The sequence below is a fragment of the Maniola hyperantus genome, chromosome 19 (assembly GCF_902806685.2).
Source record: "Maniola hyperantus chromosome 19, iAphHyp1.2, whole genome shotgun sequence".
Classification (NCBI taxonomy): Eukaryota; Metazoa; Arthropoda; class Insecta; order Lepidoptera; family Nymphalidae; genus Maniola; species Maniola hyperantus.
The window spans coordinates 9,995,002-10,020,391 of NC_048554.1; the positions used below are offsets into that span (position 1 = coordinate 9,995,002).

The following is a 25,390-nucleotide window of genomic DNA, read 5'->3' on the forward strand; positions in this document are numbered from 1 at the left end:
TCAATTAAAACAAAGATTCAATGTTTATTATATTTTATTGACATCAACATAAGTTTTTTTTAATTATTATAATACAATCTTTAAAATATATAAGACAAATATGAGACAAATTATAATACAATGAGACCAAGTAATTTTAAAGGTGTATATCATAATTTAGGAATGCCTGATCTATAGACTTAATTCATTGTCTTGGCAGTGACAGGAGAAAATTACTACTTTATCAAAAATAATAATTGTTGGCCTGATCTTGTATTATTCTGGCATTTTAATAGTTATTAATTAAACTGACTGAGATGTCTAACTTCAAACATGCGCACAGACATTAAATGTACTTACTTAATAAGATTACTTTTTATAGAAATGCATTATAATTATATTATTTTCTAAGAAATCCATCGAGAAATTAATCGATTTGACTAAAATAAAGGAACAATTCACATAATTCTATGCAAGAATATTACGAGAACCGAATTTCTAAACGAGAACATAATTACATCACTATGTGCAAGACAAATACATAAAAATATAATTCAATCTACATTCTAATTTCTATTTTCTCATGAAAATAAAGTTACTTACAAGTTCTGTATTTTGTATACATCCGCGTCACTGAACTCTGTGCGAGCAAGAGAGCAATATATTTATGAGCATGTGACAGAGATAATAAGCTAGGTACCTATTCTTTTAGATTCTGCGCGATAGGTTTATATTAAAATCATCAAATATGTAAATCATAAAATTATGCAAGTTTCTCTAATCAATATTAAATTACAGACAATCAATCAAAAAATGCATCAAAACAATGCCCTATAACTAAATGAAAAGACAGTTTAATACAAAATTATTTGGTGAAAAATTGTGATTGGTGTTATTATTTAGGCCTCCGTTTCATTGACATGCTTATAAAAACCAACATAAGTTCATATTCTAGTCATATATGTGGCCTTGAAAACTGTGCAGATATAACTTAAACTAAACAATGGGACTGTTCAGTTAAATAGTTACCTACCTACATTTGTAAGCAAAACTGAGTATTGTACTGACAATTATTAAAAAATCAAAGATAAATCTGTCAGGTATAGCTGCATATATGAAGCCACAACCTGTAATTATTAAAATATGTTGTAATAACGGCATTACAAGGTATTTTATCGTAAACGATAGCAGTCATCACATTGTTGCAGACGAATTTTGATGCTAGAGCCTCTATATTAAATTAGGTATTTGTTTAAAAAATTTATCAATCCAGGTACTAATATTATAAATGCGAAAGTTTGTCTGTCTGTCTGCTAGCTTTTCACGGCCTAACCGTACAACCGGTTTTGATGAAATTTGGTACAGAGTTAGCTTATGCCCCGGGGAAGGACATATGCTACTTTTTATGCACGCGGACGAAGTCGCGGGCATCATCTAGTGTGTTATAAGTATAAGATTTTTTAAAGTGTACCTTATTTGCAAAGTAAATAATGGGGCCGATTCTCTTGTACACAATCTCTAAACTAAACTAAATTAACACGTCTAAACTTAGTGCTACCCTTATCCGCAAGCAACATTATGAAAGGGATAGCAATAGATTTAGACGTGCCATTTTAGTTTAGTTTAGAGTTTATGGACAACAGAATTAGCCACATTAGGCTGCCAAAATATGGAAAGCATTTTATACGTATGAACATGGTTCGAACTTCGAAGATTCAGAGATTGAAATCGTTATAGATTTGGCCTCGCCTATGGGTGAATGTGTCCAAAGTGAATAAAGTTAGGTTGCTAACGGACTTGACATATTGATATATAAGCTTATGTAAGAGAAAAAGAGATGACACTAATCTCTCAGAAGCGTTGATTTTTTAGTGATTAGCTTATGTACATTCAGGCACAATTTATACTAATCGTAAGAAAAAAGTAATAGAAAAAGCAAAAACAGTTTTTGAAAATACATCAGTGTAATTTTTCCGAGTTGCCAAAACATGTGCCACAATTTTTCGTGTCAGCGCATATCTTGGATTTAAATCTTTGGCTATAAAGTGCTTTGCTACCTAAACTTTGAGCACAGTTAACTGCCCATATGAATTTGAGTGTAAACGCATAATCGATATGTTTCTTATATTCATGAATCCTACATCAAAATGACGGTAAAATGAACGATCAGTATCAGGTTTGATGATAAAATAAAACTTGAATATTTTATAACTAACTTACGTAGTAGTAGGTAGAGTATCTTACGCGATTGAACGAACAATTTTTGTTACTCACAGCAATCAGCATGTAGGTTTTGTAATGTGTATGTACTGTAAGAGCAGGCATACAAGGGTTATAGATGTTTTATTTCACGATGACCGCTCAGCCTTGGTTGTAATGAGTGTACGGACAAGCGTTAACGCATTTCTGTGCGTAATCTTATAAGTTCCGCAAATTGCTATGCGCGTGGCCGCTATTTTAGTGATGTCTGCACCAGACTGAAGTTTCGAGCTGATGGTATATTTTTTTTTCTGGCTGACGTCAAAATGACTTCATTTCGATGTTAATGAGACATGGTTCCAGCGCAATAGCAAGTTGCGGGACTTATAACAAATTCGCGGTCGAACCGAGCGCCACACACACTATAACAATGTGTGCGTGTACTGTGCATTCACACAATCATAGCCAGGTTTTAGTGAAATAGAACATCTGTAGCCGTCATGACTGACCGCTTCAAGCTATGACTGCATACAAACTATAGTTTCCTTTTATTGTCATATACACGGGAGACTGCTCCAGGCAGTTGTGCGGTGGAGCAGTTTCGCAATTTACACAGACGCTTTTGACTGCTCTGCTGCAGTCAAATCCCTCCAGTTGTTATATTGCAACTGCAATGTAATTGTCACTTGCCCGAGTAGGTGATAACGACTGCTCGTGCGGTGTACGTTGATCAACGATCATCTGCTCAAGTTACCCATGCATGACTGCTCTAAAGGTGCAAACAAATTACTGTGTTGTTGTGTGACGTGTTGCGATAGAAGACAATAATATATATGTATGTCCATGCCCTGGTTGGCCAGGGCCACCGCGACCCACGGTTCATGGTAGCCGCAAGTCAATCAGGCTCTCATCGGCTCTTGGACTAACCGCTTTTTGACCCAAAATAAAAACTGCTTGTTTATATAAAGACGTAGTTTGACGCTCGATACTTGCCTCGATTGGTCGTTGGTCGACCGGTTCGTGTTTTAACACACGACAACACAGTAATGTGTCTGCAGCTTAATTTTTAACTCAATAAAATCCTCACTCCTAGAGTAAGTAACCGTTTACTGGACTGTTTTATTCCAATTTGAATAGAAATGTATGCAAAAAACGATCCGTATTTTTAGTGTTTAGCTTATGTACATTCAGGCACAATATACACTAACCGCAAGATAAGAAAACTTGTAATAGAAAGGATAAACCATTTTTGAAAATTTCTAATAGACCTGAGCGTATTTCTTTTTAGTTAAACTGCTGACTCAAGGAGATCGCATTTTGCAGTATAATGTACAGTATAAGTACAACAAACAAGTAGTACAATCTGAACACGAGGCGTATGACTGCGCATTGCACAAAAAATATCTCAGCCAGGCTTGGGCATTTAATCCCTAGTTAAACTACCTGCGGAAACTGCCATGTTGCAACATCAGATTGGACTACTTGTTTTGCGCGCACGATACCTACATTGCTAAGTAACTTAAAGTATAATACAAAAATTATTATAGATACATTTATAATAATTAAATCTGGTCATTAGTTCATTCAAAAGTTACACTCAACGCTAAAAGTGTGCATACAATTTGGAAGAAAAACAGTGTTCAATGCAGTATTACCACTTTATCATAAGGTACGCTGATGTACCTGCTCAGAAACCTTAATTTTGAATGGCGAAAATATCTTAGCCAATCATAGAGCACGTCCATCCACTATTTGTTGCCTACGCGCAATGTTTTTTACAAGCGAATTATGAGCGAGATAACACGAGTCTCTGCTGTTTTCGTGTTTAAAATCTTAATGTCAAGCAATAAGGTCTGTATTTCATTGGTGTACATTCGGTTTTAGTCAGGTTTAAGTTACGCTTTTCTGTGCAAACGAATTTTGCCGATACGACTTATAAAAGTGGTAGTACTGTATACAATTTGAAATAATAAGAAATAAGGTCTGTATTTCATTGGTGTTACATTCGGTTTTAGTCAGGTTTAAGTTACGCTTTTCTGCGCAAACGAATTTTGCCGATACGACTTATAAAAGTGGTTTACTGTATATACAATTTGGAAAAAACAGTGTTCAGTAATCTCTCATCCATCCACGTGGACAATAGTCCGTTGGTCGCTGGAAACATGCAGCATAGTCTTTATATATGTCATACATTATATACATCAGACTTTGGGTTGGCTTAGAACGTTTAGGACGTTGGGGCTTTCTTATCACGTTGCCATTGGAGTATCCTTTCTTTTAGTTCCGTTGCTGTAAAATGAAATTATAGCAATAAATAATATGTATAGCTGTGATAGCCTAGTGGTTAGGACGTCCGCCTTCTAATCGGGGGTGGGGGTTCGATCCCGGGCACGCACCTCTAACTTTTCGGAGTTAATTTAATATCACATGCTTTAACGGTGAAGGAAAACATCGTGAGGAAACCTGCATGCCTGAGAGTTCTCCATGTTCTGAAAGATGTGTGAAGTCTACCAACCCGCACATGGCCAGCGTAGTAGACTATGGCCAAAACCCTTCTCACTCTGAGAGCAGACTCGTGCTCTGTAGCAAGCCGGTGATGGGTTGATCACGATGATGATGATTTGAAATGGAGTCAATGGTTACACATCTAGACTAAATTGACAATAGTCTAAAAGCCTCGATAGCTCAACGGTTAAAGAAGCGGACCGAAATCCGAAAGGTCGCCGGTTCAAACCACACCCGTTGCACTATCGTTGTACCAACTCCTAGGAAAAGCTTTACGCTTAGTTGAAGGGGAAAGGGGACTATTAGGCAGCATACTAAACTTGGCTATTTAAAAAAAAAAGTAAAGGCATCCTTTTACGCAGGGAATTGAAATAGAAAGATTTTTTTATTCAAATAAACTTTTATTTACCTATCATTATCTATAACGTCAAATTAATCTATCATTGGTTTTAAATGCCTGCACTTCGAGAAGAACTAGCATAAAACTTGGCGGTTGCTCTTTACAAATAATCTGTAGATGTCTCTCGAAAACAGCTAGGTAGACTAATCTCTGGCTTTTATAAAATACTAGCTGATCCCCGCGGCTTCGCCCGCGTAGATTTAGGGTTTTAAAGATCCCGTATAGCCTATGTCACTCAGGAATAATGTAGCTTTCTACTGGTGAAAGAATTTTTAAAATCGGTTCAGTAGTTCCAAAGATTACCCCCTACAAACAAACTTAACGACATTACCTCTTTATATAATAGTATAGATAATAGAATAGATTGTAATAATTGTTAAGAGAATTATTATACCTGGATGCAACTGGTCTTCAGTGAGTGGCTGTCGGTTGAACGGGTCGGTCGCGCTGTTCAACAAGTGTCGCAGGATCACCGAACGATCCATGACCTGCAAATCAGTAAGAAACAACATGTAAAAGTCTAAAAGTTCAGTCATAAAATATCTTACAAGTTTTGATGAGTTTATTCACTTTATTGTCACGAAGTACTTTACTATTTATTTAGGTTCAACATCCCCTCCTCTGCCAACAGTCCTCTTAGTCAAAAAATTATGTGGATGAATGAAAGAAGTTCCTTGAGTGGAGACCGCGTTTAAACAAGCGTATTGTGTGACGCCCTCCAGCACGATGGACCGACGATATAAAGAGGCTGGCGGGAAGTGGCTGGATGGGGAAGGCTGAGGACCGGCCGGGTGATTACGTATCTCGCGATCATTGCTGTCAAACGTCCGGCTAGAGAGAGACAGCAATAGCCACAAAGCAAAATAAGAAGAAGACAGACAGCAAATGAACTGTCGCATTGTTACTGCTGTTGCTACTGCAACGTTTTACGTAACCACCCCGCGGGTGTGGTGGCGATCTTTAGGGAAGGCCTATGTCCAACAGTGGACATCCACAGGCTGATGATGATGATGAAAGAAGATATATTTTTGAGGAGAGAAGTATTTATATTTCAATCTCACCTTTCCAGAGGGCAGGAAAACTGGGTCAGTCATTAATGTATCCATCAGAGGATCTCTGAATTCTTCCGGAGCGTCCGCAAACTCGTCGCTCTTTTGCTGGTTAGATACTGAAAAAGGTATTTAATTTTTTTTTTATAATAAAAAAATATTTCCCATAAAAAAACTATTGGTTTTAAAGAGTAAGAAATCCAATTCCAATAACCATTTGCCTTATGCGTCTTGTAGCTTTAGTGATATAGTATTTTTCAAACCCGCAATGATAGCATGCAAAACTCGGGGTCAAAGCCCCGCCTACGACGCGGCATTGACCCCGCGGCACCTAACTACACAACATGCGATAACCTTTAGCGTCAGTTAAATGTTTTATTTAAAATAGAACTTTTAATAAATACAGGGTTCTTTTTGCGTTTTTTGTGGTCTCTTATCAATTAATCAGTAATCATCAGTACTATCACCTGCTTCGTTTTTGCTAGCGTTGTACTTACAGTACGCGGCCGAAAGTAATGTACCTTTAGAAGATGACAAATTTGTAGAGCACCGTCTCGGTCGTTGAGACCGACAAAACGTCATATAGGTATGAGTGACAGAGACAACGCTCTACAAAGCCGAAATATCATTCTAAAGGCCGATATTACTTTCGGCCGCGTACTGTACAACCTGCATATTATATAGATAAACATACATACCAGCAATCTGATATGCATTATCTGCAAGCGTCTTGAAGCGTTCGATCTCGGAGGGCGTCTTGATACACGACTTGGCGAGCCTCAGCGCCGCCTCCTCGAATAACTCCTTTCGGAATGATCTCTGTGGATATTATATTCATTAAAAACATCGCGTCTTAAATTTCAAGTGTTTTTTTTTTTTTTTTTAAAGAATATTAGCCATGTTAAATGACTAATACTCCCCTTTCCTCTCCAACTAAGCGTCAGGCTTGTGCTAGGAGTAGGTACGACAATTATTAGTGCAACGGGCGGGGTTTGAACCGTCGACCTTTCGGTTTTCAGTCCACTCCTTTACCGGTTGAGCTATTGAGGCTCTAAAATGTCAGCAATAAGTAGGTATAGTTAGTTCGCGACAGGTCGAGATGTCAATCGGGGTAAGAGGCGCGGGGGACTACCCTCGCCCGCACCGAATTAACACTGGGAATGTGCAGGGCGTTCCCTCACCGATTGCCATCTCGACCTGTCGCGTACTAAGTTACGCCGAAATACCTGCTCAGAAATCTTATTAGGGTTCCGTACCAAAATGGTAAAAATGGAACCCTTATATACCATAACTTTCCGTTTTAAAATTGGTCCAAGTGTGAATCGGACTGGCACACGAACAGTTCCGTACCATCGTACAAGATTATGTACTTTAATTTTTTTTAGGGTGGCCGTTTTGAAAATTTTATTATTTGTTGTTATAGTGGTAATGGAAATACACACTCTGTGTGGAAGTTCATGAGATACAGTCCGCTGACAGACAGACGGACGGACAGCGGAAGCTTAGTAATAGGGTCCCGTTGGTATCCTTTGGGTACGGAACCCAAAAAATAAGAAGGATAGTTCACCTCGTCGGCTGCGAGCGCGGCGTGGAACTGCGGGCAGTCGAGATGAAGGTAGATGTCCACCAGCTGACTCAGCAGCCGCCGTGGTTCCCACCCGTACTTTTCTGGCCGACGCACCTGGAAATGAATACGTATGACTTATTTTATTAGGTTTAGCTGTATTCGGCAATTCAATCACAGCTCGTTTGCTTTCACCCTAAAGATCTTTCGGTCTAAATTCAACTAAACTTAAAACGGCCGAGCCATTTGGCCAACAACCTAGTTTGGACAAACATAATAGGATAGTCATCAAACAGTGAAAACGAACATATTAGTATCAGTCAGGAACTAAAATCTTAACCCTTCTTTTTGGTTTTGCCGTAGTCTGGTATAAAGAACCCATCGATCTAACCAAATAAAAGGCAGATCAGGAATAAGACGAAGTAAAGAACAATAAAAAAGTTCCTAGATGCTCCCAACAGTTATAATTTGATAGCTTCTCATGCTAGACCAGCGGGGCGATTGTCTAAAACCTGCATCAATCATTATTACAATCTTAATTGTTCTGATTGGCTGAATTTGTGCGATTCTTGTTGCAATAATGAGCAACAATGCATTGTGGCCAATAGTGAGCGAGCAGTAACCAATCAGAGATAATTGCGATCGTGACATTGTAGCTGTCAAACAACCGCGGTAGAGCCCCAGGGGCTCGATTGCAGTAGAATGACAGCTACAATGTCACGATTGCAACCATCTCTGATTGGTTGACGCTCGCTCACTATTGGCTACAATGCATTGTTGCTTAAAGAATACCTTAAATTCAGCCAATCACAACAATTCAGATTGTAATGAATTAATGATGATTGATGCAGATTTACCGCAATCGACCAGCAGAGTGAGATATGAGTATGAGCATTGCCGCTCGTTTTGTGCGAGAAGCCTAGACCTTTGATCTAGTATTGTTTTATCAGTTATTCAGTCAAAAACTAGTTTAGAAATAGATCATTCCTTACTTTGAGATTATTGCACTTGGGCCCGCACAGTTGCTGCAGATTGAAGTTCAGCATGGAGGCGAGGCGCTCCACTAGCTCGGCCCTCAGGAACGGCTCCTTGATCTCCACTGTGAGATACTCCAACATGTCCACAGTCTCTCGCGCGAGTGTGAGATACGACCGGCACTGTCGCTCGTCTTGTGCGAGCGCTCTCGCGCGGGCTTCGCTTGTACTCGTGCTTGCGCCGTTCGCTTCTGCTTCTTGGACTTCGTGGATGCGTTTCAGGTACTAAAATAACGCAAAGTTCAAATTAATTTCAAAGTATAATCGGCGAGAGGTTGAGATGGCAATCGGGATATGAGGCTGGGGGACGTCCCGCACACCCGCACGTCACTCACGCTCACCCGCACCGGGTTAGTGCGGGGCGTTCCCTCCCTGATTGCCATTTCAACTTGTCGTGTACTAATAGGTGTGTGGTGTGACCTATGCAGTGCCCCAGTAAAATGGGAGCAACACAAAGTTAGCACAAGATAACACAAACAAGATACGAGTAAAAGCATAAAGAAATGAGGAGAAATAGAGTAACTGGCATAGTTTAACGGGTTGCAAAGCTGAAATGGCAATGGGCAGGGCACATAGTTCGAAAAACCGATAGACGTTGGGGTCTCAAGGTGCTGAAATGGCAACCTCGCACCGGAAAGTGCAGAGTTAGACCCCCACTAGGTGGACAGTCGCAGGGAGCTGCTGGATTCAGGCGGCGCAAGACAGTGGCGTGTGGTCATTTTGGAAGTCCCTACAAGAGACCTATGTCCAGCAGTGGACGTCTATCGGTTAATGATGATGAACAGCAACAAGAACAGAATGAATATGAAGAACATACCGTAAGACATTCGTCGAGCAGGAATGTGGTATCATTCATCAGCATGTTAATGAATTTGACGAACTGCCGACCCGACCGAGATTCTTTCACAATTGCCTGAAACAGAATTTAAACCAATAAAATCCGGTCAAGTGCGAGTCGGATTCGCACACGAAGGGTTCCGTACCATCGTGCAAGAAATAACACTTTAATTTTATGTGATGTAACACAAATTCATGTATTTCGGAGTTTTCCCTTAACTTGTGCTATAAGACAGTCATACCTGCCAAATTTCATGACCGGTCAAGACAGACACGACTGACTGAAGTGATTCTTTAAGGATTTCTTTTTTCTCTGGAGATACGGAAACCTAATTATTCATTAGATTTACTCAACCATTATACTTAGTCTATGACACTAACTAATTGGTACTCACGAATAGGTGGATCGAGCGTTCTTAAGGTAGCTCAGTTCGGTGCTTTCTCCATACAAACGTAGGAGGGAAAATACAACAATATTCGATATTGTACGCACAAAACTAAGAATTATATCGATTTATCTCGTCATTATCTAGGTTTATTGATATATAAAATATTGAAAAAAATATTGATTCAAAAGTTACGAGGCTCAAAAGATTCCTATTTTAACACTAAATTAATGACAATTCTGGGCGTAAATAAATAAGATTAGGGATGTGAAAATTCTAAAACAATTTATCATTAGACGTTGTTTATTTATTCATTAGTTGAAATAACTTTACTTTGCAAACATAAATTCAGCAGTTTTTTCTCAAAAATACTTTTCCTAAACCCTTTTCGCGCGCTTGATTTCAGTGAAAATCATCGTGCCTCTCAACTTTCTCATACAATGTCAAGTGAAAAGCAAACATGTTACCCACGTGCGCTGCCAATTTTGGTCGAGCGTCCTGCGTCACCTTAATACCTACTTGAAGCAATTATACTTATCGCTATCCCACGTTAACTAACAAATTCGAGCGAGAGATCGGATGTCTCGTGTGTTGTTTCTACTTTTATCTACCATTCATATACCACCCCGATAAAAGATGGCTGCATCAAAACAGCTAATCTGTTTGGCAACCATTTTCAACAGAAGTAACGTATGAACGTTACTTCAGAAAAGAGTATACAAACACAATAATAGAACAAGATACATTTTTTTTAATTTATAGACTAGCGCTTGGCTGCAATCAGACCTGGTGGCAAGTGATGATTCAGCCTAAGATGGAGCGCGCTTGCCTAGAAGATGCCTATTCACTCTAGACTTATCGGTAGCGATATAAAAAGTGGGGGTGACAATTGATGCTGGAAAGGCGTTCCATATCCTGGTGGTTTATTATTAGGGTAAATAAAAATTTTAATTACCTGTTTGTGTATTGGCCTCTCCCACATTCCTTTGAGTATTATGCTAATATGAAACCGAATTGTAAACTTGTCATAGAACTCTGTACTTTGACCCGTCGTTTCAATATCCGTATAGAACTTCATCAAAGCACTGGGCAAAGCGGTTTGTGACATCGGGTGGTCCATGAACTTTTCATATACATTCTTGATTTTCATAGGCAGGGACAGATTGATGACGAATAGAACTTCCACGATTTTCGCTACGAGATACGGGTTCTTGATTAGGTGGGAATTGCAAATGGCGCCTAGGAGCCACGTTATTATGGGGTCTTCTATGTAGTTGGCTACTGTGTGTGGGACGTATCTGGAAATAATGATAGTTAAATTTAATTGAATAGTATTGCACTGGTTAAGAAATGTGTAGTTATGGTAAGGTACAGGTAACATAGGTAGTTTTTCTTGTGGTATACAAATTTAATAAAAATTACGTATACCTAAGCGTTGTCCTTGTCCCGCTCGATTGATTTCGCTCAGACCACAGCTCAGCCATTTTCGGACTTAGCATGGCTGAGCTATGGTCTCTACAATATTACAGCTCTACAATCATTAGCCCCACAAAAATCGTGTGCGGGCAGACTGGTGTACCGGTAGTAGCAATAGGTAGTTTAATCAGTTGTCTCGTATGAATTGCTCGGTCGCCGCTTCACCAGCATAGCGCCTGACGAGTAGGACCACAGGGAGTGTCGAAGGTGTACTCACTGCACAGTGAAGAGCATGAACTCGGCGATGTCCTCCACATACCACTCGGGTGTGGCTCGGAAGGCGTGTGCGGTCGACGACTGCGACGTGCTGGGCTCCGCCGCCGCTTCCAGCTGCTTCACCAGCATAGCGCATACCGACGAGTAGAACTGAACGCCGCGCCGCATTAGTTCAATGTCTAGGAGTGCCGTTTCTGCGCACTGCTTTGATCTGTGGACGAGAAAGTGCTTTCCAATCTTGAATCAAAACATCAGAGAATGAAAACAGCATACTTAAGCTCTCCTTAACTCTAAATACGTGTCTGTAACCAGAGGTTTCCCGCCGTAGCTTAACAGCATCGACGAATAATTACACAAGATAAACTGACGGAAGTCAAAGCGAGAAAATATCAGCTTATTTCGTTTATCAGTATAGTATAACAACCACCCTAGGGTGTATACTCGCATATGTGTATCTATCCACACTGGTCTAAAAAATTATATACCAAACTAGCTTTAGCTTATGCTCGCGACTTCGTTCGCGTGGACTACACAAATTTCAAACCCCTATTTCGCCCCCTTAGGGGTTGAATTTTCAAAAATCTTTTCTTAGCGGATGCCTAGGTACGTCATAATAGCTATCTTACATGTCAAATTTCAGCCCGATCCGTCCAGTAGTTTGAGCTGTGCGTTGATAGATCAGTCAGTCAGTCCTTTTACATATTTAGATTAGTCATCCTGGGTGGATAGACACACACCCACACGCCCCGAGTATACACCCTAGGGTTACTAGGGTGTATACTCGGGGTAGGTTTTAGGGTGAATAAACTGAATAAGCCAAAATATCGCTCCTATGATTGCGAGTATATCTTATCGTTTACGCAATTTATACTAATTTAACAATATGTCAATAAGGCAAGTTTTACAGATCGACATATTCTACCCTTTTAATGAGAGCTACATCTCAGCCAATCCCAGCGCGCGTCCGTCTGCTATTGGTTGTTGGCGTGTAGGCAACACGCCATGTTTGTTAAAATCTTATCGTCAAACCATAAGGCCTGCATTTCATTGGTGTATATTCGGTTTTAGTCAGCATTGGGTTGCGCTTTTCTGCGCAAACGAATTTTGCCGATGGGTCTTATAAAAGTGTTGGTATGAACATACCTGTGTAGCCGTTTAATCTGTTTCCTCCATCTCCGCAGCAGTTCTCTGTTCCTGTTCGCTGAGTAGCTGTTCCGCCACTGAGGCTCGGCCGCCATCAGCTCCTCGATTACCTTCTGCAGGTCGCGGAATGCCCTGAAGAGTTACGAGAATTCAATACAAATGCTCATGACTTTAATAAACCATTGTCAAAAGCGAACACCTTTTCATTTAAGAAAAATTTTAACACTTTCATTGTTGATTTATGATGTTGTTAAGCTTCATAGACCATGTTTTTTTTAAATAACCCTTGTTATAGGTACTATTTAATTCATTATCTTTATCTAAATATATAAAATTAAAAGGTGACTGGTGCACAGCTCAAACTACTGGACGGATTGGGCTGAAATTTGGCATGCAGATAGCTATTATGACGTAGGCATTCGCTAAGAAAGGATTTTTGAAAATTCAACCCCTAAGGGGGTGATATAGGGATTTGAAATTTGAGTAGTCCACGCGGACGAAGTCGCGGGAATAAGCTTGTACCGTATCTAAACACAAACATAGTTACCGTATGCGTCTCTGGTGCGTGTGTAGAGCCGGGATGAGAGCAACGTGATGCATGTGCAGTGTGAGGAACCAGCACACCGTTTGGAACTTCGCCTCGGGCCACTGGTGCGCGGGGTCGTTATCTAAACATTAACCTTACATTTAAAGGTGTGTCTTAGCGGTTCGAGTGTCATCCGATCCGTGAATGAACCGTTCGTCCATGGCATTTTTTACCGACTGCACCAGAAGGTTAAATAAAAATTTGATTATCACATAAAAAACCGGCTAAGTGCGAGTCGGACTCGCGCACGAAGGGTCCCGTACCATCCATACTAATATTATAAATGCGAAAGTGTCTCTGTCTGTCTGCTGGCTTTTCACGGCCCAACTGTTCAACCGATTTTGATGAAATTTGGTACAGAGTTAGCTTATATCTCGGGGAACGACATAGGCTACTTTTCATCACGGAAAGTTGATGAGTTCCCACGGGATTTTATAAACCTAAATCCACGCGTACGAAGTCGCAGGCATCAGCTAGTTATCTATAAAGACGAGCAAAAAAATTACGTTTATTGTATGGGGCTCTAAATATTAATTTTATTCTGTTATTAGTATTTGTTGTTATAGCGGCAACTGAAATACATCATCAGAGAAAATTTCAACTAACTATCACGGTTCATGAAATACGGCCTGGTGACAGACGGACAGGCAGAAGAACAGACGCCTAGTCAGGTTTCCTTTTAATTATGTAGTACAAAATTTTTATTTCTAGAAGCATTCTGGTTTGATTATTTAATTATGGAGGCAAAAATTTTAATTATTAGTAGTATCCAGCCGATTTCTCACGTATAGCGTGAGAACAGCTACGTACTAAGTGCGGAAAAGAAACCTAGGATAAAGAAGATCCAGGCGATTGTTTAATGCTTATTAATGGAATGTGTATGACGATACAAGCTGTGATAGCCTAGTAGTAAGGACGTCCGCAATCTAGTCAGAGGTCGGGGGTGCCTCTCGCGGTTCCGCACCTCTGTGCGTGCCCGGGAACTTTTTTTTTTTAAAGAATATTAGCCTTGTTAATTATGACTAATATTCCGCTTTCCCCTCCACTTAAGCGTAAAGCTTGTGCTAGGAGTGGGTACGACAATAGTGAGCTCTGAGTTTTCTGACTTTTCGGAGTTATGTGCATTTTCGGTCATTAAATATCACTTGCTTTAACGGTGAAGGAAAACAACATGCCTGAAAGTTCTCCATAATCTACCAATCCGCACATGACCAGCGTGGTAGACTATGGCCAAAACCCTTCTTACTCTGAGAGGAGACCCGTGCTCTGTAGTGAGCCGGCGATGGGTTGATCATGATGATGATGTATGACGATATACATGGTCCAACTATTTTGTTACTAAAACTTACTGAGAGCATCAAGCCAGTCCTGTGCTTCTTGAGCGGTGAAGTAAAGTCTAGTTTCGTCGCGCACACTGATCCATGTGTCCGGTTGAAATGTGTAAAGCGGATATACACGCTCCAACTTTATCCGCACCGACAGCAGTTGCAGCACCGAGCACACGTTCAACATGAAGCCGTCACCTGGAAAAAAACTACTGTTAATTGACTGAAAAATCAACGTATAACTTGAAATAAGCTTGAAATATTAGGTCTAGACGCTTGCATGTATGCGTTTCCTGTTACATAGACACCCCAGTAAGAAATAATTTTGTGGTAGTAAGTGACAACAGTAGAAAGAAGCAGGCTAAATCTTGAAAGAAATAAAGGCGCAGACATATCCCTAATCGTTTTCCACGCCACATCGTACCGGAACGCTAAATCGCTTGGCAGAGTGTCTTGACGGGATGGTAACTAGCCATAGCCGAAGCCTCGGACCAGATCAGACCTGATACAATAAAGAAATTAAAAATGTCAATTCCCAAATTGCACTTGTCGGGAATCGAATCCGGGACTCTCACTTATAAGACAGCGCTCATCAGCGCGCTAGGGAGGTCATCAACATAACGTTATTGTAATTTATCTGATACTGATACTACCGTGTATATGATACCTGATGTATTCTATAGTTACTGTACTGAGTTACTATCAAGGATAAGGTCAGGAAGGTAAATAGAAATGTGTGGCAATAACTACCAAAACATAATAAATCGCATACACCTGGCATGAATGTGTAATTAATTATTTAATAACAAATGTGAAATTAAAGCAATTTTCATTGAAAGAATAACAATGGTGTTTCTTGCCAGTTTTTTAATTGAATTTATAATTTTAAATTTTACGCCGGGCGTCTCCCCCGCCTCATACCCCGATTGCCATCACGATTTTATAAAAATTTGAAATAGAAGAAAATAAGTTACATTTTTATTTATTTAATTCTCAGTATTTTTCGTTACTTTTGTACATTTTGTCACTTAATTCATTTGTCAACGGAAGTGCCACATAAAAATCTATTTATGTCGTGTACAATTCGCAAAAAAATAGCAAAAACATATTGTTTTTTAATTTTTACTAAGAGCCGGTGTTTATACCGTGATCTTGGAAAGCTTATAAATTGGATTGACGCCAATAGAGAATCATTCAACGAGGTGAGGTGAGCGACATTCAACGCAATAGCTATTTCGGCTATACTCATTAAGCGTTATCGTACTTTGATTGAAGGATCTAACTACGCATTCTGTGTAACACAACTTTAAACATAGTTAAAAGTTCTCATAATGTTACAGAGACAGACAGATGGACGGGCGGACGGACAGACGGATCGCGGAGTCTTAGTAATAGGATCCCATTGGCACCCTTCGGGTACGGAACTCTAAAAAAGAGTTGAGTTATCCTCTTTTCGACCGATAGACGTCTACGGTTGAACATAGGTCAATTGCAGGGAACGGAGATCGTCATTCGTCGCAGAACTTATAATTTCAGTTCTTAGAACTGTAGGCTGTATTCGTCCACCCATTGCCATTTCAGCTTTAGCAGAGTTAACATAGAGACATAAATAGAGTACGACAAGCAAATTATTTATTATCAAATAGATGGCATGACAGTACAATATAACACAAGGCCCATTACTTAAAAAACAAAAAGTATCAGCATCTTTTCTTTGAAGTCGTTTATAAACAAGAGTTTTTGAATCCAAGTCGAAAGAAAGCATAATTTTTGCCATTGCGTACGTCCGCGCCTAACCTTGGCTCCAGGTTGAAATTTTGTAAGAGTAATTTTGTACCGTGCACTGTAAAATACATATAAATTACAATGCTTTAAAGGGAAATAACAGGCATCATTGAATAATAAAAGCAAACAGAGTTTTTCCTGATAAAAAAAATTCAAAGGTCATTGTAACAATGGAAAATGAAATGAAAATTCTAACAAAGCACGCTATGGCAAATGTTTTACGTAGGTACACAGGTTATAAGTCAATGCCTCCACTGGGTACTGACTCATGATCGTCCAGACGAAAACACTAGACACGTCGGGTGTGTTTAGATTTGGCCGTGTAACACAAAAACAATATCTTGTGAATTCTGATTGGTATAGAAGTCAATCGAATAGAATAGAATTCAATTACGCGTACGCGATATGAACCTGTAAAACCATCGATAATGTTCTGTACTCTGTAGCGGGTGTAAACAGTAAAAAAAAATATTTAAAAAATAATATATCAAAAACTTAGTTTCCATCGGCCTCTAATTAAGAAAAATAATTGTGGCTGCTTGTACTTCTGGACGGCCAGGAACAAATGTAACGAAAATTGCGCGCGGGATCTATTGTTTCAGCGATGTTTGCTGGAGAATAGACTTTCTTTGCAGTCATGCGCCAAAAAGCAAGTTTAGTAGAAAACGGAAAGTATAAATTTCACTTCGACGTTTGGAATTACGCCTATTTTTGGCAAAAGAAATCATTTTTTTTACACAAACTAAAAACATTTGAAATGATTTATAATCATTTCAAATGTTTTTAGTAAAGTTTTTGATGACATGAAGTTGTTAATTTTTGAATTTTCTAGTTTCTTAGGTATATAGCATAGACTAATTATATTGGGTTAATTGTTTTAGGGCATAGATAATGGAGAGATAAATCGATATATGGCTTAGTTATAGATCTAGACCAACAAAGAATAGAATAATTAATAGGCGTAATACGTTTGTTTGGAGAAGCGCGTAAGAAGGGCCACCTGCGTCTCTAGACTTCTCCACTTGAGGCGCTATGATACTTCAACTCGGAACTACTTATAAATATCTTACTGCTAGATTCAGTGATCAGTGGAAGAAGGTACGCGGTATGCCAGACTAGTTTCTAACCCGTGTGAGGCCCTTTTTCAAAGGTCCTCTACTCGCGACGCGGCGCGAATGAGATTGACGTACTTAGCTACTTCTATAAAGTACTAGTGGATACTAGATACAAAGGGGACATTTTGTGTGTTACTTCTTGCTTCGTCTCATTGTTGTATTATTATTAAACATCGTATGTTATTTCCCTATGTAAATGCGCCGTGACTTTATTATATCAACGCGGCAGAAATAACTTGGCTATCTTTTTTGTTGACAATTGCGCGCGAGACAATTTACAAACGCAGCGTAGTTTTTTTTTTAAAACGTTTGCGATCTCTAGTTTTTACATGGTGTGATGATACGAATTTAGCGATAACTAAATTCGTAAGGCATCCTTTAGGTAAGCACGCTCCAACCTAGACCTCATCATTGCTGTGTTTCTCAGGCATGATTGTTGTCAAGCGCAAGCCTCGATCTCATAATTTGTACCCTTATTATAAATGCGAAAGTGTGTTTGTTTGTTGGTTGTTGGTTTGTCCCTTCAATCACGTCGCAACGGTGCAACGGATTGACGTGATTTTTTGCATGGGTAATGGGTATAGATAAAGACCTGGAGAGTGACATAGGCTATTTTTTATCCCGGAAAATCAAAGAGTTCCCACGGGATTTTTAAAAAACCTAATTCAACGCGGACGAAGTCGCGGCAGCTAGTCTCATAATCAAAAAAAACTCACCAGCAAGCGATCTTTCGTCCGTTTGCAGTTGCGCGCGTCTTTCGTTCCGTTGCAGCAAATTAGCGAAGTAGTTAAGGAAGGGTTCCCTGGCATCAGGACACAGGAGTATGTTGTGGCAGATGTTGTGAAGTGTGTTGCGGCTGGCCTCCACCTCTCGCTGCAGAGCGAACACTAGGCTCTGGTCGGTGCCGGTCGCGAACATGCGCTCCGCGAAACGGGGGTTCTCTTCCGCGAACAGGGATATCTGAAGGACAATAGTGAGTAAGGTTTAAGTTCGCATCATACTTCTACAAATATAAGTCGCCGGTGTTCCCATTAGATTACAACATGGGGTTAATCAAGGGGCGGACCAACAAATTCTTGAAAGGCCGGCAACGCATTGGTGGTTCCTCTGGTATTCCAAATGTTCATGGGTGGCGGTAATCACTTAACCTCGGGTGACCCGCCGGTTTGCTCGCCATTCTTCTTCTTCTTCTTCGCTCTGGGCCGGTTTCCGCACTTAAACTCGCCATTTTTATTTAAAAAAAAGTTCTCTGAAATTGATTTTGGATGTGGCCCTTTGCTAGTATTTTTTTTCTGCTGAGTCTTCTGGATTGAGACTGAGGAGTTAGGGCTTTAAATTTTTTAATCTCTGAAAAGAGCAACCACCTAGTTTCTTGCTGGTTCTTCTCGGTAAGCAAGGCATTCCGAGCCGGTGGTAGATGCGTTTGACGATTCAAAAGTACGTTAACGCAGGCGGACAGAGACTCGGCAGACGGGTGATCAGAGCGCACACTGGTCTAGCAGAATGTATCGGCCCTACCCATAGCTTGCAAAGAGAGCGTAGAGCACGTACCCAAGTTCACGAGCTGGAATACCCTAGATATTAAGATAGTAACTCACTGCAAAGAAAGGTCCGAGAAAGCTGACTCTCGCGATCTCTCGTCCAGGCGCAGTAGTTAACGCAGGCGGACAGAGGCTCGGCAGTCGGGCGATCAGAGCACACACTGGTCTAGCGGAGAGTCTCGGCCCGGCTCTCAGCTCGCACAGAGAGCGTAGAGCGCGCAACGCCGCGCCGTGGCCGCGTCCCACGAGTTGGGACACGCAACGACGCATTTCTTCGCGAATGCCCATCAGTAGGGGTATGAATACCTGTTCACAAATAATGATCAACCAACAAGAAAATATAATGCTTCCGAACTAAGACGTCTAGCTGCTAGAAATAAATGTTTTAAATATATTATGTTTTTTCCCAAAATATATTTTGATTCAATATATGCATTTTTAAAAGATCTTGTAACACCGAGACTTTGTTATTTAATGTAGAAATACATCAACAACTGTGCACTTGCAACTACGCAAGTGATGCGAAGTATTTTTCGTGCAAACCATATTTTTCAAGTGATAGATAGCTAGATCCTAGCAAAATTTTCTAATGCTTATATAAATTATTCTAAACTTGGCTTGTATATTTAGCTCATATTTTTATAGATGAAAAAAACATGCAAAGGATATAATATACACAGGATAAACACTGATACAGTAAGATTGCTCAATATATTCTGTACATACAATAACATGATTTGTAAAATAACATGTATTGATTTGTATACTCACTTCATCGAAGGCTTCCTGATCCAAATACGTAGCCAAGACGACTTCAGGAATGAGACCAATCGGCGTGTTTCCGATTAGGATATATGGTAACAGCGGCGATTTCCTACACTTTTCCAGCTCAAACATGCCTCTAAGCACTAACACTAAATTATTTACAAGTAAAGTCCTTAAACTTTGTAGCAAATCACTCAGCGGTGGTTCCGAACTTTTCTTCGAGTGTTCTCTTTCATATAGGTTTATGTTGTTATAGAACTTAAGTATGTAACTAACAGCTAGGCCCTGCGAGGGAATCGTTTTTGGAATAGGCAGTGATGGGGTGGGACAGTCCGCTTTGTCGGGGTCACTTTCGGAACCGAGATGTCCAGTTGTCAAAATATCATCACCACAGTCTTCACTTAGTCTTTTGGTTGTCTCAGACACTGCGATCAGTTTTTGATTGAGAGGATCTGAGCCATCTACGATTTGGGTGATAACATCCATTACAGCCTCTGATGCTAGTTCCTCTAAACTTAGTTTTGGATTGTCCAGTAGCGATGCCGCCACTGACGGTACAAACATTCCACCTGCAATAAAAAAAAGTATTAGGTAAATGATCTTCATCATGTTGCATCATAAACCCCAAAGACCCAAGCTTATTTTTTTAATTTAATCAATTACTTACAGAGAATGATTATTTAATTAAATCTCAATCGTCATGAACAACGATCAGAAAAGCCCACAATCATGGAATATGTCTAAATGATTCCATAGTCGTATTTTAGAATTTTTACCGGTAGTCAATCACTGTTTATACAGCAGTTGCAAGTATACACAGGTGATGTGATTAACACCATACAATTCTATGAAGGGAACAAGTGTCAGCATTTCTCTCCATCTCTGCCATGCCATAAATCAAGCTTTATTTGTGCTATTACATAATAACTTTGTTTTCACATTATAAACATTATTTAAATACATGCAACCATTGAAAAACATGAATGGTAAACATATAGTGACTTACATAAAAAGTATGTAAATATTCCTACGTTGCTGTCTCACCTGCACTGTCCTCGGACCATGATACTTGGAGTATTTTTCCAACAATATTCCTAAGTTGTTCCTCCGTAAGTTCTGTGCCACTTACTGTTCGAGACCTTTGTATTTTACGAGCAGGTGATTGTGTCGAGTCATTGTCTTCAACCTAAAATATATTCTGTTCTTGTATACTTGCATTTTTATACTGTTTTTAAAATCAATTTTAAAACATATCATACAACAATAATTGAATGAAATCATTATTGTATGTGAATTTCTAATACATAATCACAAAAATAAGAATATTTTGAGGTCAATACAATAAATTTCAATTTATACAGCATACATAATCTATACAGCATTAATATTTATTGTCTGAATGACACATGTTATTCAGAGTGAAAATAAAAGATGATTTTAAAAAGGAAACCTTAGCAACCAAATGCTCATGCAATCTAAAACTATAAGCATAATACATACACACAACTGGCTTTACTTTAATATAATAGGCAGCACAAGTCATGTGCACAAACATTATTATAGGTCATATCTAAATATTTATCTTAATTTAGAATAGGTATGTGAATATTTTTACTAAAATATAGTGTATTACAATTTTCATAGAGATCTCTAATTTTTTGAAAATAAAATAAAGCCTTATATATAGGTAATATTTTATTTTAAAAACATCACTCAGAAATTATGTAGCTTTCTATTGGTGAAAGAATTTTTAAAATCACTTCAGTAGTTCCAGAGATTACTCGCTACAAGCAAACTTACAAACTTCTTTATAATATTATAGTATAAAATAGTACATTATAGTATAGAAGTGTAGATTGCTCATGACTTTAACCGGTACCTATTGCATGGTAATTTATTGATCTACCAGTTAAGGTAAAACTTCTGTATTCTAGTTGTCTATTGTTATATTTTTACTACTGCAAGAACAATAATGTAAAAACCTTTATATAACACTCATGCCTAATTAAGTATATTGAATGTAAATAGTAATAAATATTACACAAACATACTAACTACTACTGTATGAAACAGTAGTTTAATATAACTGTTTCATACGCGTACTATGCCCATGTGTTGTGTACATAATTTTTATTATAAGTGTTAATTTCTCATTGGAGACTGCTTTGGTTTAAGTGTTTTTATATATATACTATCTATTTATCTAATTGTAAATGTTTGTCTCTACAAAATAAAATAAATTAAATTAAATTAAACTGCATAATGAATAGAATCAGAGCGCATTTACTCTGATAAATATATGTGTGAGGTGGGTAATTAACAATTAACAACGATAAACACTGGCTTCCACAAACATTTGTACCAATAATAGCCAAGTCAATCAGGACAGAGATAACAAAAGCTTGCAGTTACTGTAACATGGTTGAATTAATGCAACAACTCAATGAAATGTATTTCTCCTGCTTTCTCTCTACATCTCTCATATTCATCTTTCCCTTATTCACATTGTGACGTCATCTACTTCAGATGCATAGTTAATACAACCCAGTAAAGTGTGTTTTAAATAAGAAGACTAACTGCAATATTACACTGCTTCCTAAACTTGCACAGTAGACTATGCTTTCTCTTTAATTAAAATCTAATAATAATTACAATACACAACAGAAAATAATGTACATCAACCTTTAGAAAGAGATAGCAGTTTTGTAGAAAATTGTCTCTGTTGTTGAACCTGACAAAAAAAGATTCTGACGAATTGGGAACCTCCTTCTTTTTTGAAATCGGTTAAAACATTACATAGGTATGACTTATGAGTGACAGAGACAACCCTCTACAAAGCCGAAACGGTTGATGTACATTATTTTCTGCCACATACTGTACTCAAGCATATTACTTAATAATAGTACCAATAAATTAGACTAATAGACTTTTAATCTAACTTTGAATATATATTTTGAAAGGAGATTCAAATAATTTAAAGTCTAGAATTAAAGGTCCAAAATAATGGAATTGTTGAATTCCATTATTGATTAAAGAGTTAAATTCTACACTATCTTGGCAAGAAGTGCATTCCAAAAGATTACTACTCTTTCAAGAGCAATTTGTAATAGTTTACTTGAGTTAACTTACTATCTCATGCACTAATGACTCATCTGTAAAGTATCTGTTGAAACTTTTTATAACAAAAAATCAAATTGAAAGTCAAGCAATCCACTAAATATAATCACTTAATCTGAGCACTCACCTCCATAGCTTCCTGTGGTGGTTCAGACTGAGAGTTTCTTTCTGATACATCATCTACTTCCATAGAGAGAGATCTTCGAGAGCAGCTGGGTGAGGCGGTACTTGTCCGTGGCTTCACAGGTGGCGGCTCAGCAAACTGTGCCGGTGAGTTAGACCGAGATGTGCTGTCATCTCTATTGGATGCACCCTCAGAACTGCTCACAGTAGACTGAGGCAGGCCTCGCACCGAACCACAGCTCAACAAAGTATCGTCACCCATGGAATCAAAACTATTGTATTGTCTTGTTTGGGACAAATCTGTCATTTTGGTATCTGGCATTTCATCCAGTAAATTACTCTCCGCCTTCTCCGTAACGATTAGGCCACCCGGCGGAATTTTCGTCTGATCTGGCACTTCACTTTTGTTCTCTGCAAAGCTCTGTTCTTTGTCTGTGCTCTCGGAGTTTTCATTGGAACTGCGAGGCACGGGCGATACGACAGTAGCAGGAGCGGGACTTAGCACGTCGGCTGGCATGGAAGCACCAGGCGTGATGGGGGGACTAGGGGGAGCTGGAGACGGACCAGTCCCTCCCAGAGCTGCCAACCGAGCCAATCTCCGTCTTCGTATCTGCAACGAAGCAAAATTGATCGTCGGGAACCGAGCACGTGTAGAAATTTACACTCACACCAACGCTAAACACCACGACACTAACGCTTTGTTTTGTTACGAAATTAGATTGGCCATACGCGATATGCCAAGGGACGTTTACAAAATACGACTCACCTCTTCTTGACTGAGTTCACTCATTATAGGACGTTTTGTTGACTTTGTATCAAATAACTGGTAATATCACTACAAGTAAGAATTTAGATTTTCTGATTGAATAAGACAGAACTGCAGCGCAGGCCCCAACGTCAACCAGTCAGTCACCTTTGGCTCAGCTGAGACCGCTGAGACGATTGGCTATTTGACGTTTACTTGTGAATAGATGACGAGAAAGTATTGAAAATACACGCGTCATCCTCCCCACTTACACAAAGACTTGATTACTAGTCTGTGACTTGTATTAACCTGTGAGTCCTACTCCTGTGACCTATGTCTGTGACTTTTTATTTTATTGTAATGTTGGCTAACACAATTTTTATCATTAGTCTATGGTTAAAACTTTATTAAATGTTGCCACAATAAGATGTTTTTTTTTTTTTAATACAATAAAACTTAAAGCTAGCCTTATCTAATTACTATATAAATCATGACCGCGTGGAATGGTGCCAAGAATACTGGCTGCATTTCCGCGCTGGACAGCCAGGCTGATCCGCTGCGCAAAAAATTAGCCAGCCCTTCTGTCACCAGTTGAGGCTATTAATCGCGGTAATAAGATGTATAATTATTTAATATTGTGTAGTATAGTCTTGTTTAAAAAGGTTGCCTTATGTATAACATGAATATAAAATGGATGGAATCCCTATTCCCAGAGTACAGAACATGAAAGACCTAGGTGTAATTTTTGATAAAAAATTGACCTTCCATGACCATATTAACACCGTAGCAGCTGACTCATTTCGAAGATTAGGATTTGTACTACGCAACTCTCGGGAGTTCCATAGTCCTTTGGTAATACGATTACTATATTACGCCTTAGTCCGAAGCAAGCTCGAAACAAGCACCTGTGTCTGGCATCCGTACGAGGCAAAGTACGGGCTTATATTAGAAAAAGTACAAAAGGCCTTCCTAAGATACCTGTATAAACGTTGCTATGGATATTATCCTTTCCTATACCCAACCAAATTTCTGTTAGGTTGCTTAGGTTTCAACTCCCTGGAGGTCAGACGCATTTGCGACCAACTCAAAATTATGTGTCAAATTTTGCGAGGAGATGTTAATGCTCCAGAACTTCATAACCAACTGTGTCGCATACGTGTCCCTGAATCCAACAGTAATCTTCGTCCACGAAAAAATAAACTTTTCGTGGTCCCACATCATCGCACTATTGCTAGATCTATGTCACCTATACCCCGTTCATTAGCATCATTCAACGCGCTTTTGGACAATAATGCTCAATGGGACCCATTTAATGATGGGTCTATAATACTGGTTCGGGAGTTACTGAAGTACGCTGAGAGCATTGCATGAATATGTCATTCAATGTTCTCAGCGTACATATTCAAAATTCTTTGATCTTTTATCGTTTTGTATTTTATGTCTTTTTTCTTGTACCTTTATTTGTATTTAAATTTATTATTAATCATCTAGTTAGTGTAA

At 39.0% G+C, this 25,390-nt stretch overlaps 1 protein-coding gene across 2 annotated transcripts; it reads right to left on the minus strand.

Annotated features, from left to right (window-relative positions):
* Positions 1-16: 16 nt before the first annotated feature.
* Positions 17-24,152, minus strand: Ube4B (Ubiquitination factor E4B). 2 transcript variants are annotated; one of them, XR_011237846.1, is made up of 19 exons: positions 23,912-24,152; positions 23,150-23,755; positions 20,950-21,091; positions 19,912-20,474; positions 19,198-19,446; positions 18,316-18,559; positions 14,724-14,897; positions 13,336-13,456; positions 12,789-12,920; positions 11,647-11,856; positions 10,909-11,251; positions 9,548-9,643; positions 8,689-8,955; positions 7,700-7,813; positions 6,831-6,951; positions 6,145-6,251; positions 5,478-5,571; positions 4,269-4,467; positions 17-4,083 (listed from the first exon to the last, which is right to left on the minus strand). XR_011237846.1 is itself a non-coding variant. In XM_034978635.2 (18 exons), exons 1-18 carry the CDS (start codon positions 23,933-23,935, stop codon positions 4,406-4,408), a joined length of 3,669 nt encoding a protein of 1,222 aa, XP_034834526.1. In that variant the 5' UTR covers positions 23,936-24,152; the 3' UTR covers positions 17-4,405. The 2 variants fall into 2 exon arrangements, 1 of the variants encoding a protein (XP_034834526.1); XM_034978635.2 differs by having other exon boundaries at positions 17-4,467.
* Positions 24,153-25,390: the final 1,238 nt, after the last annotated feature.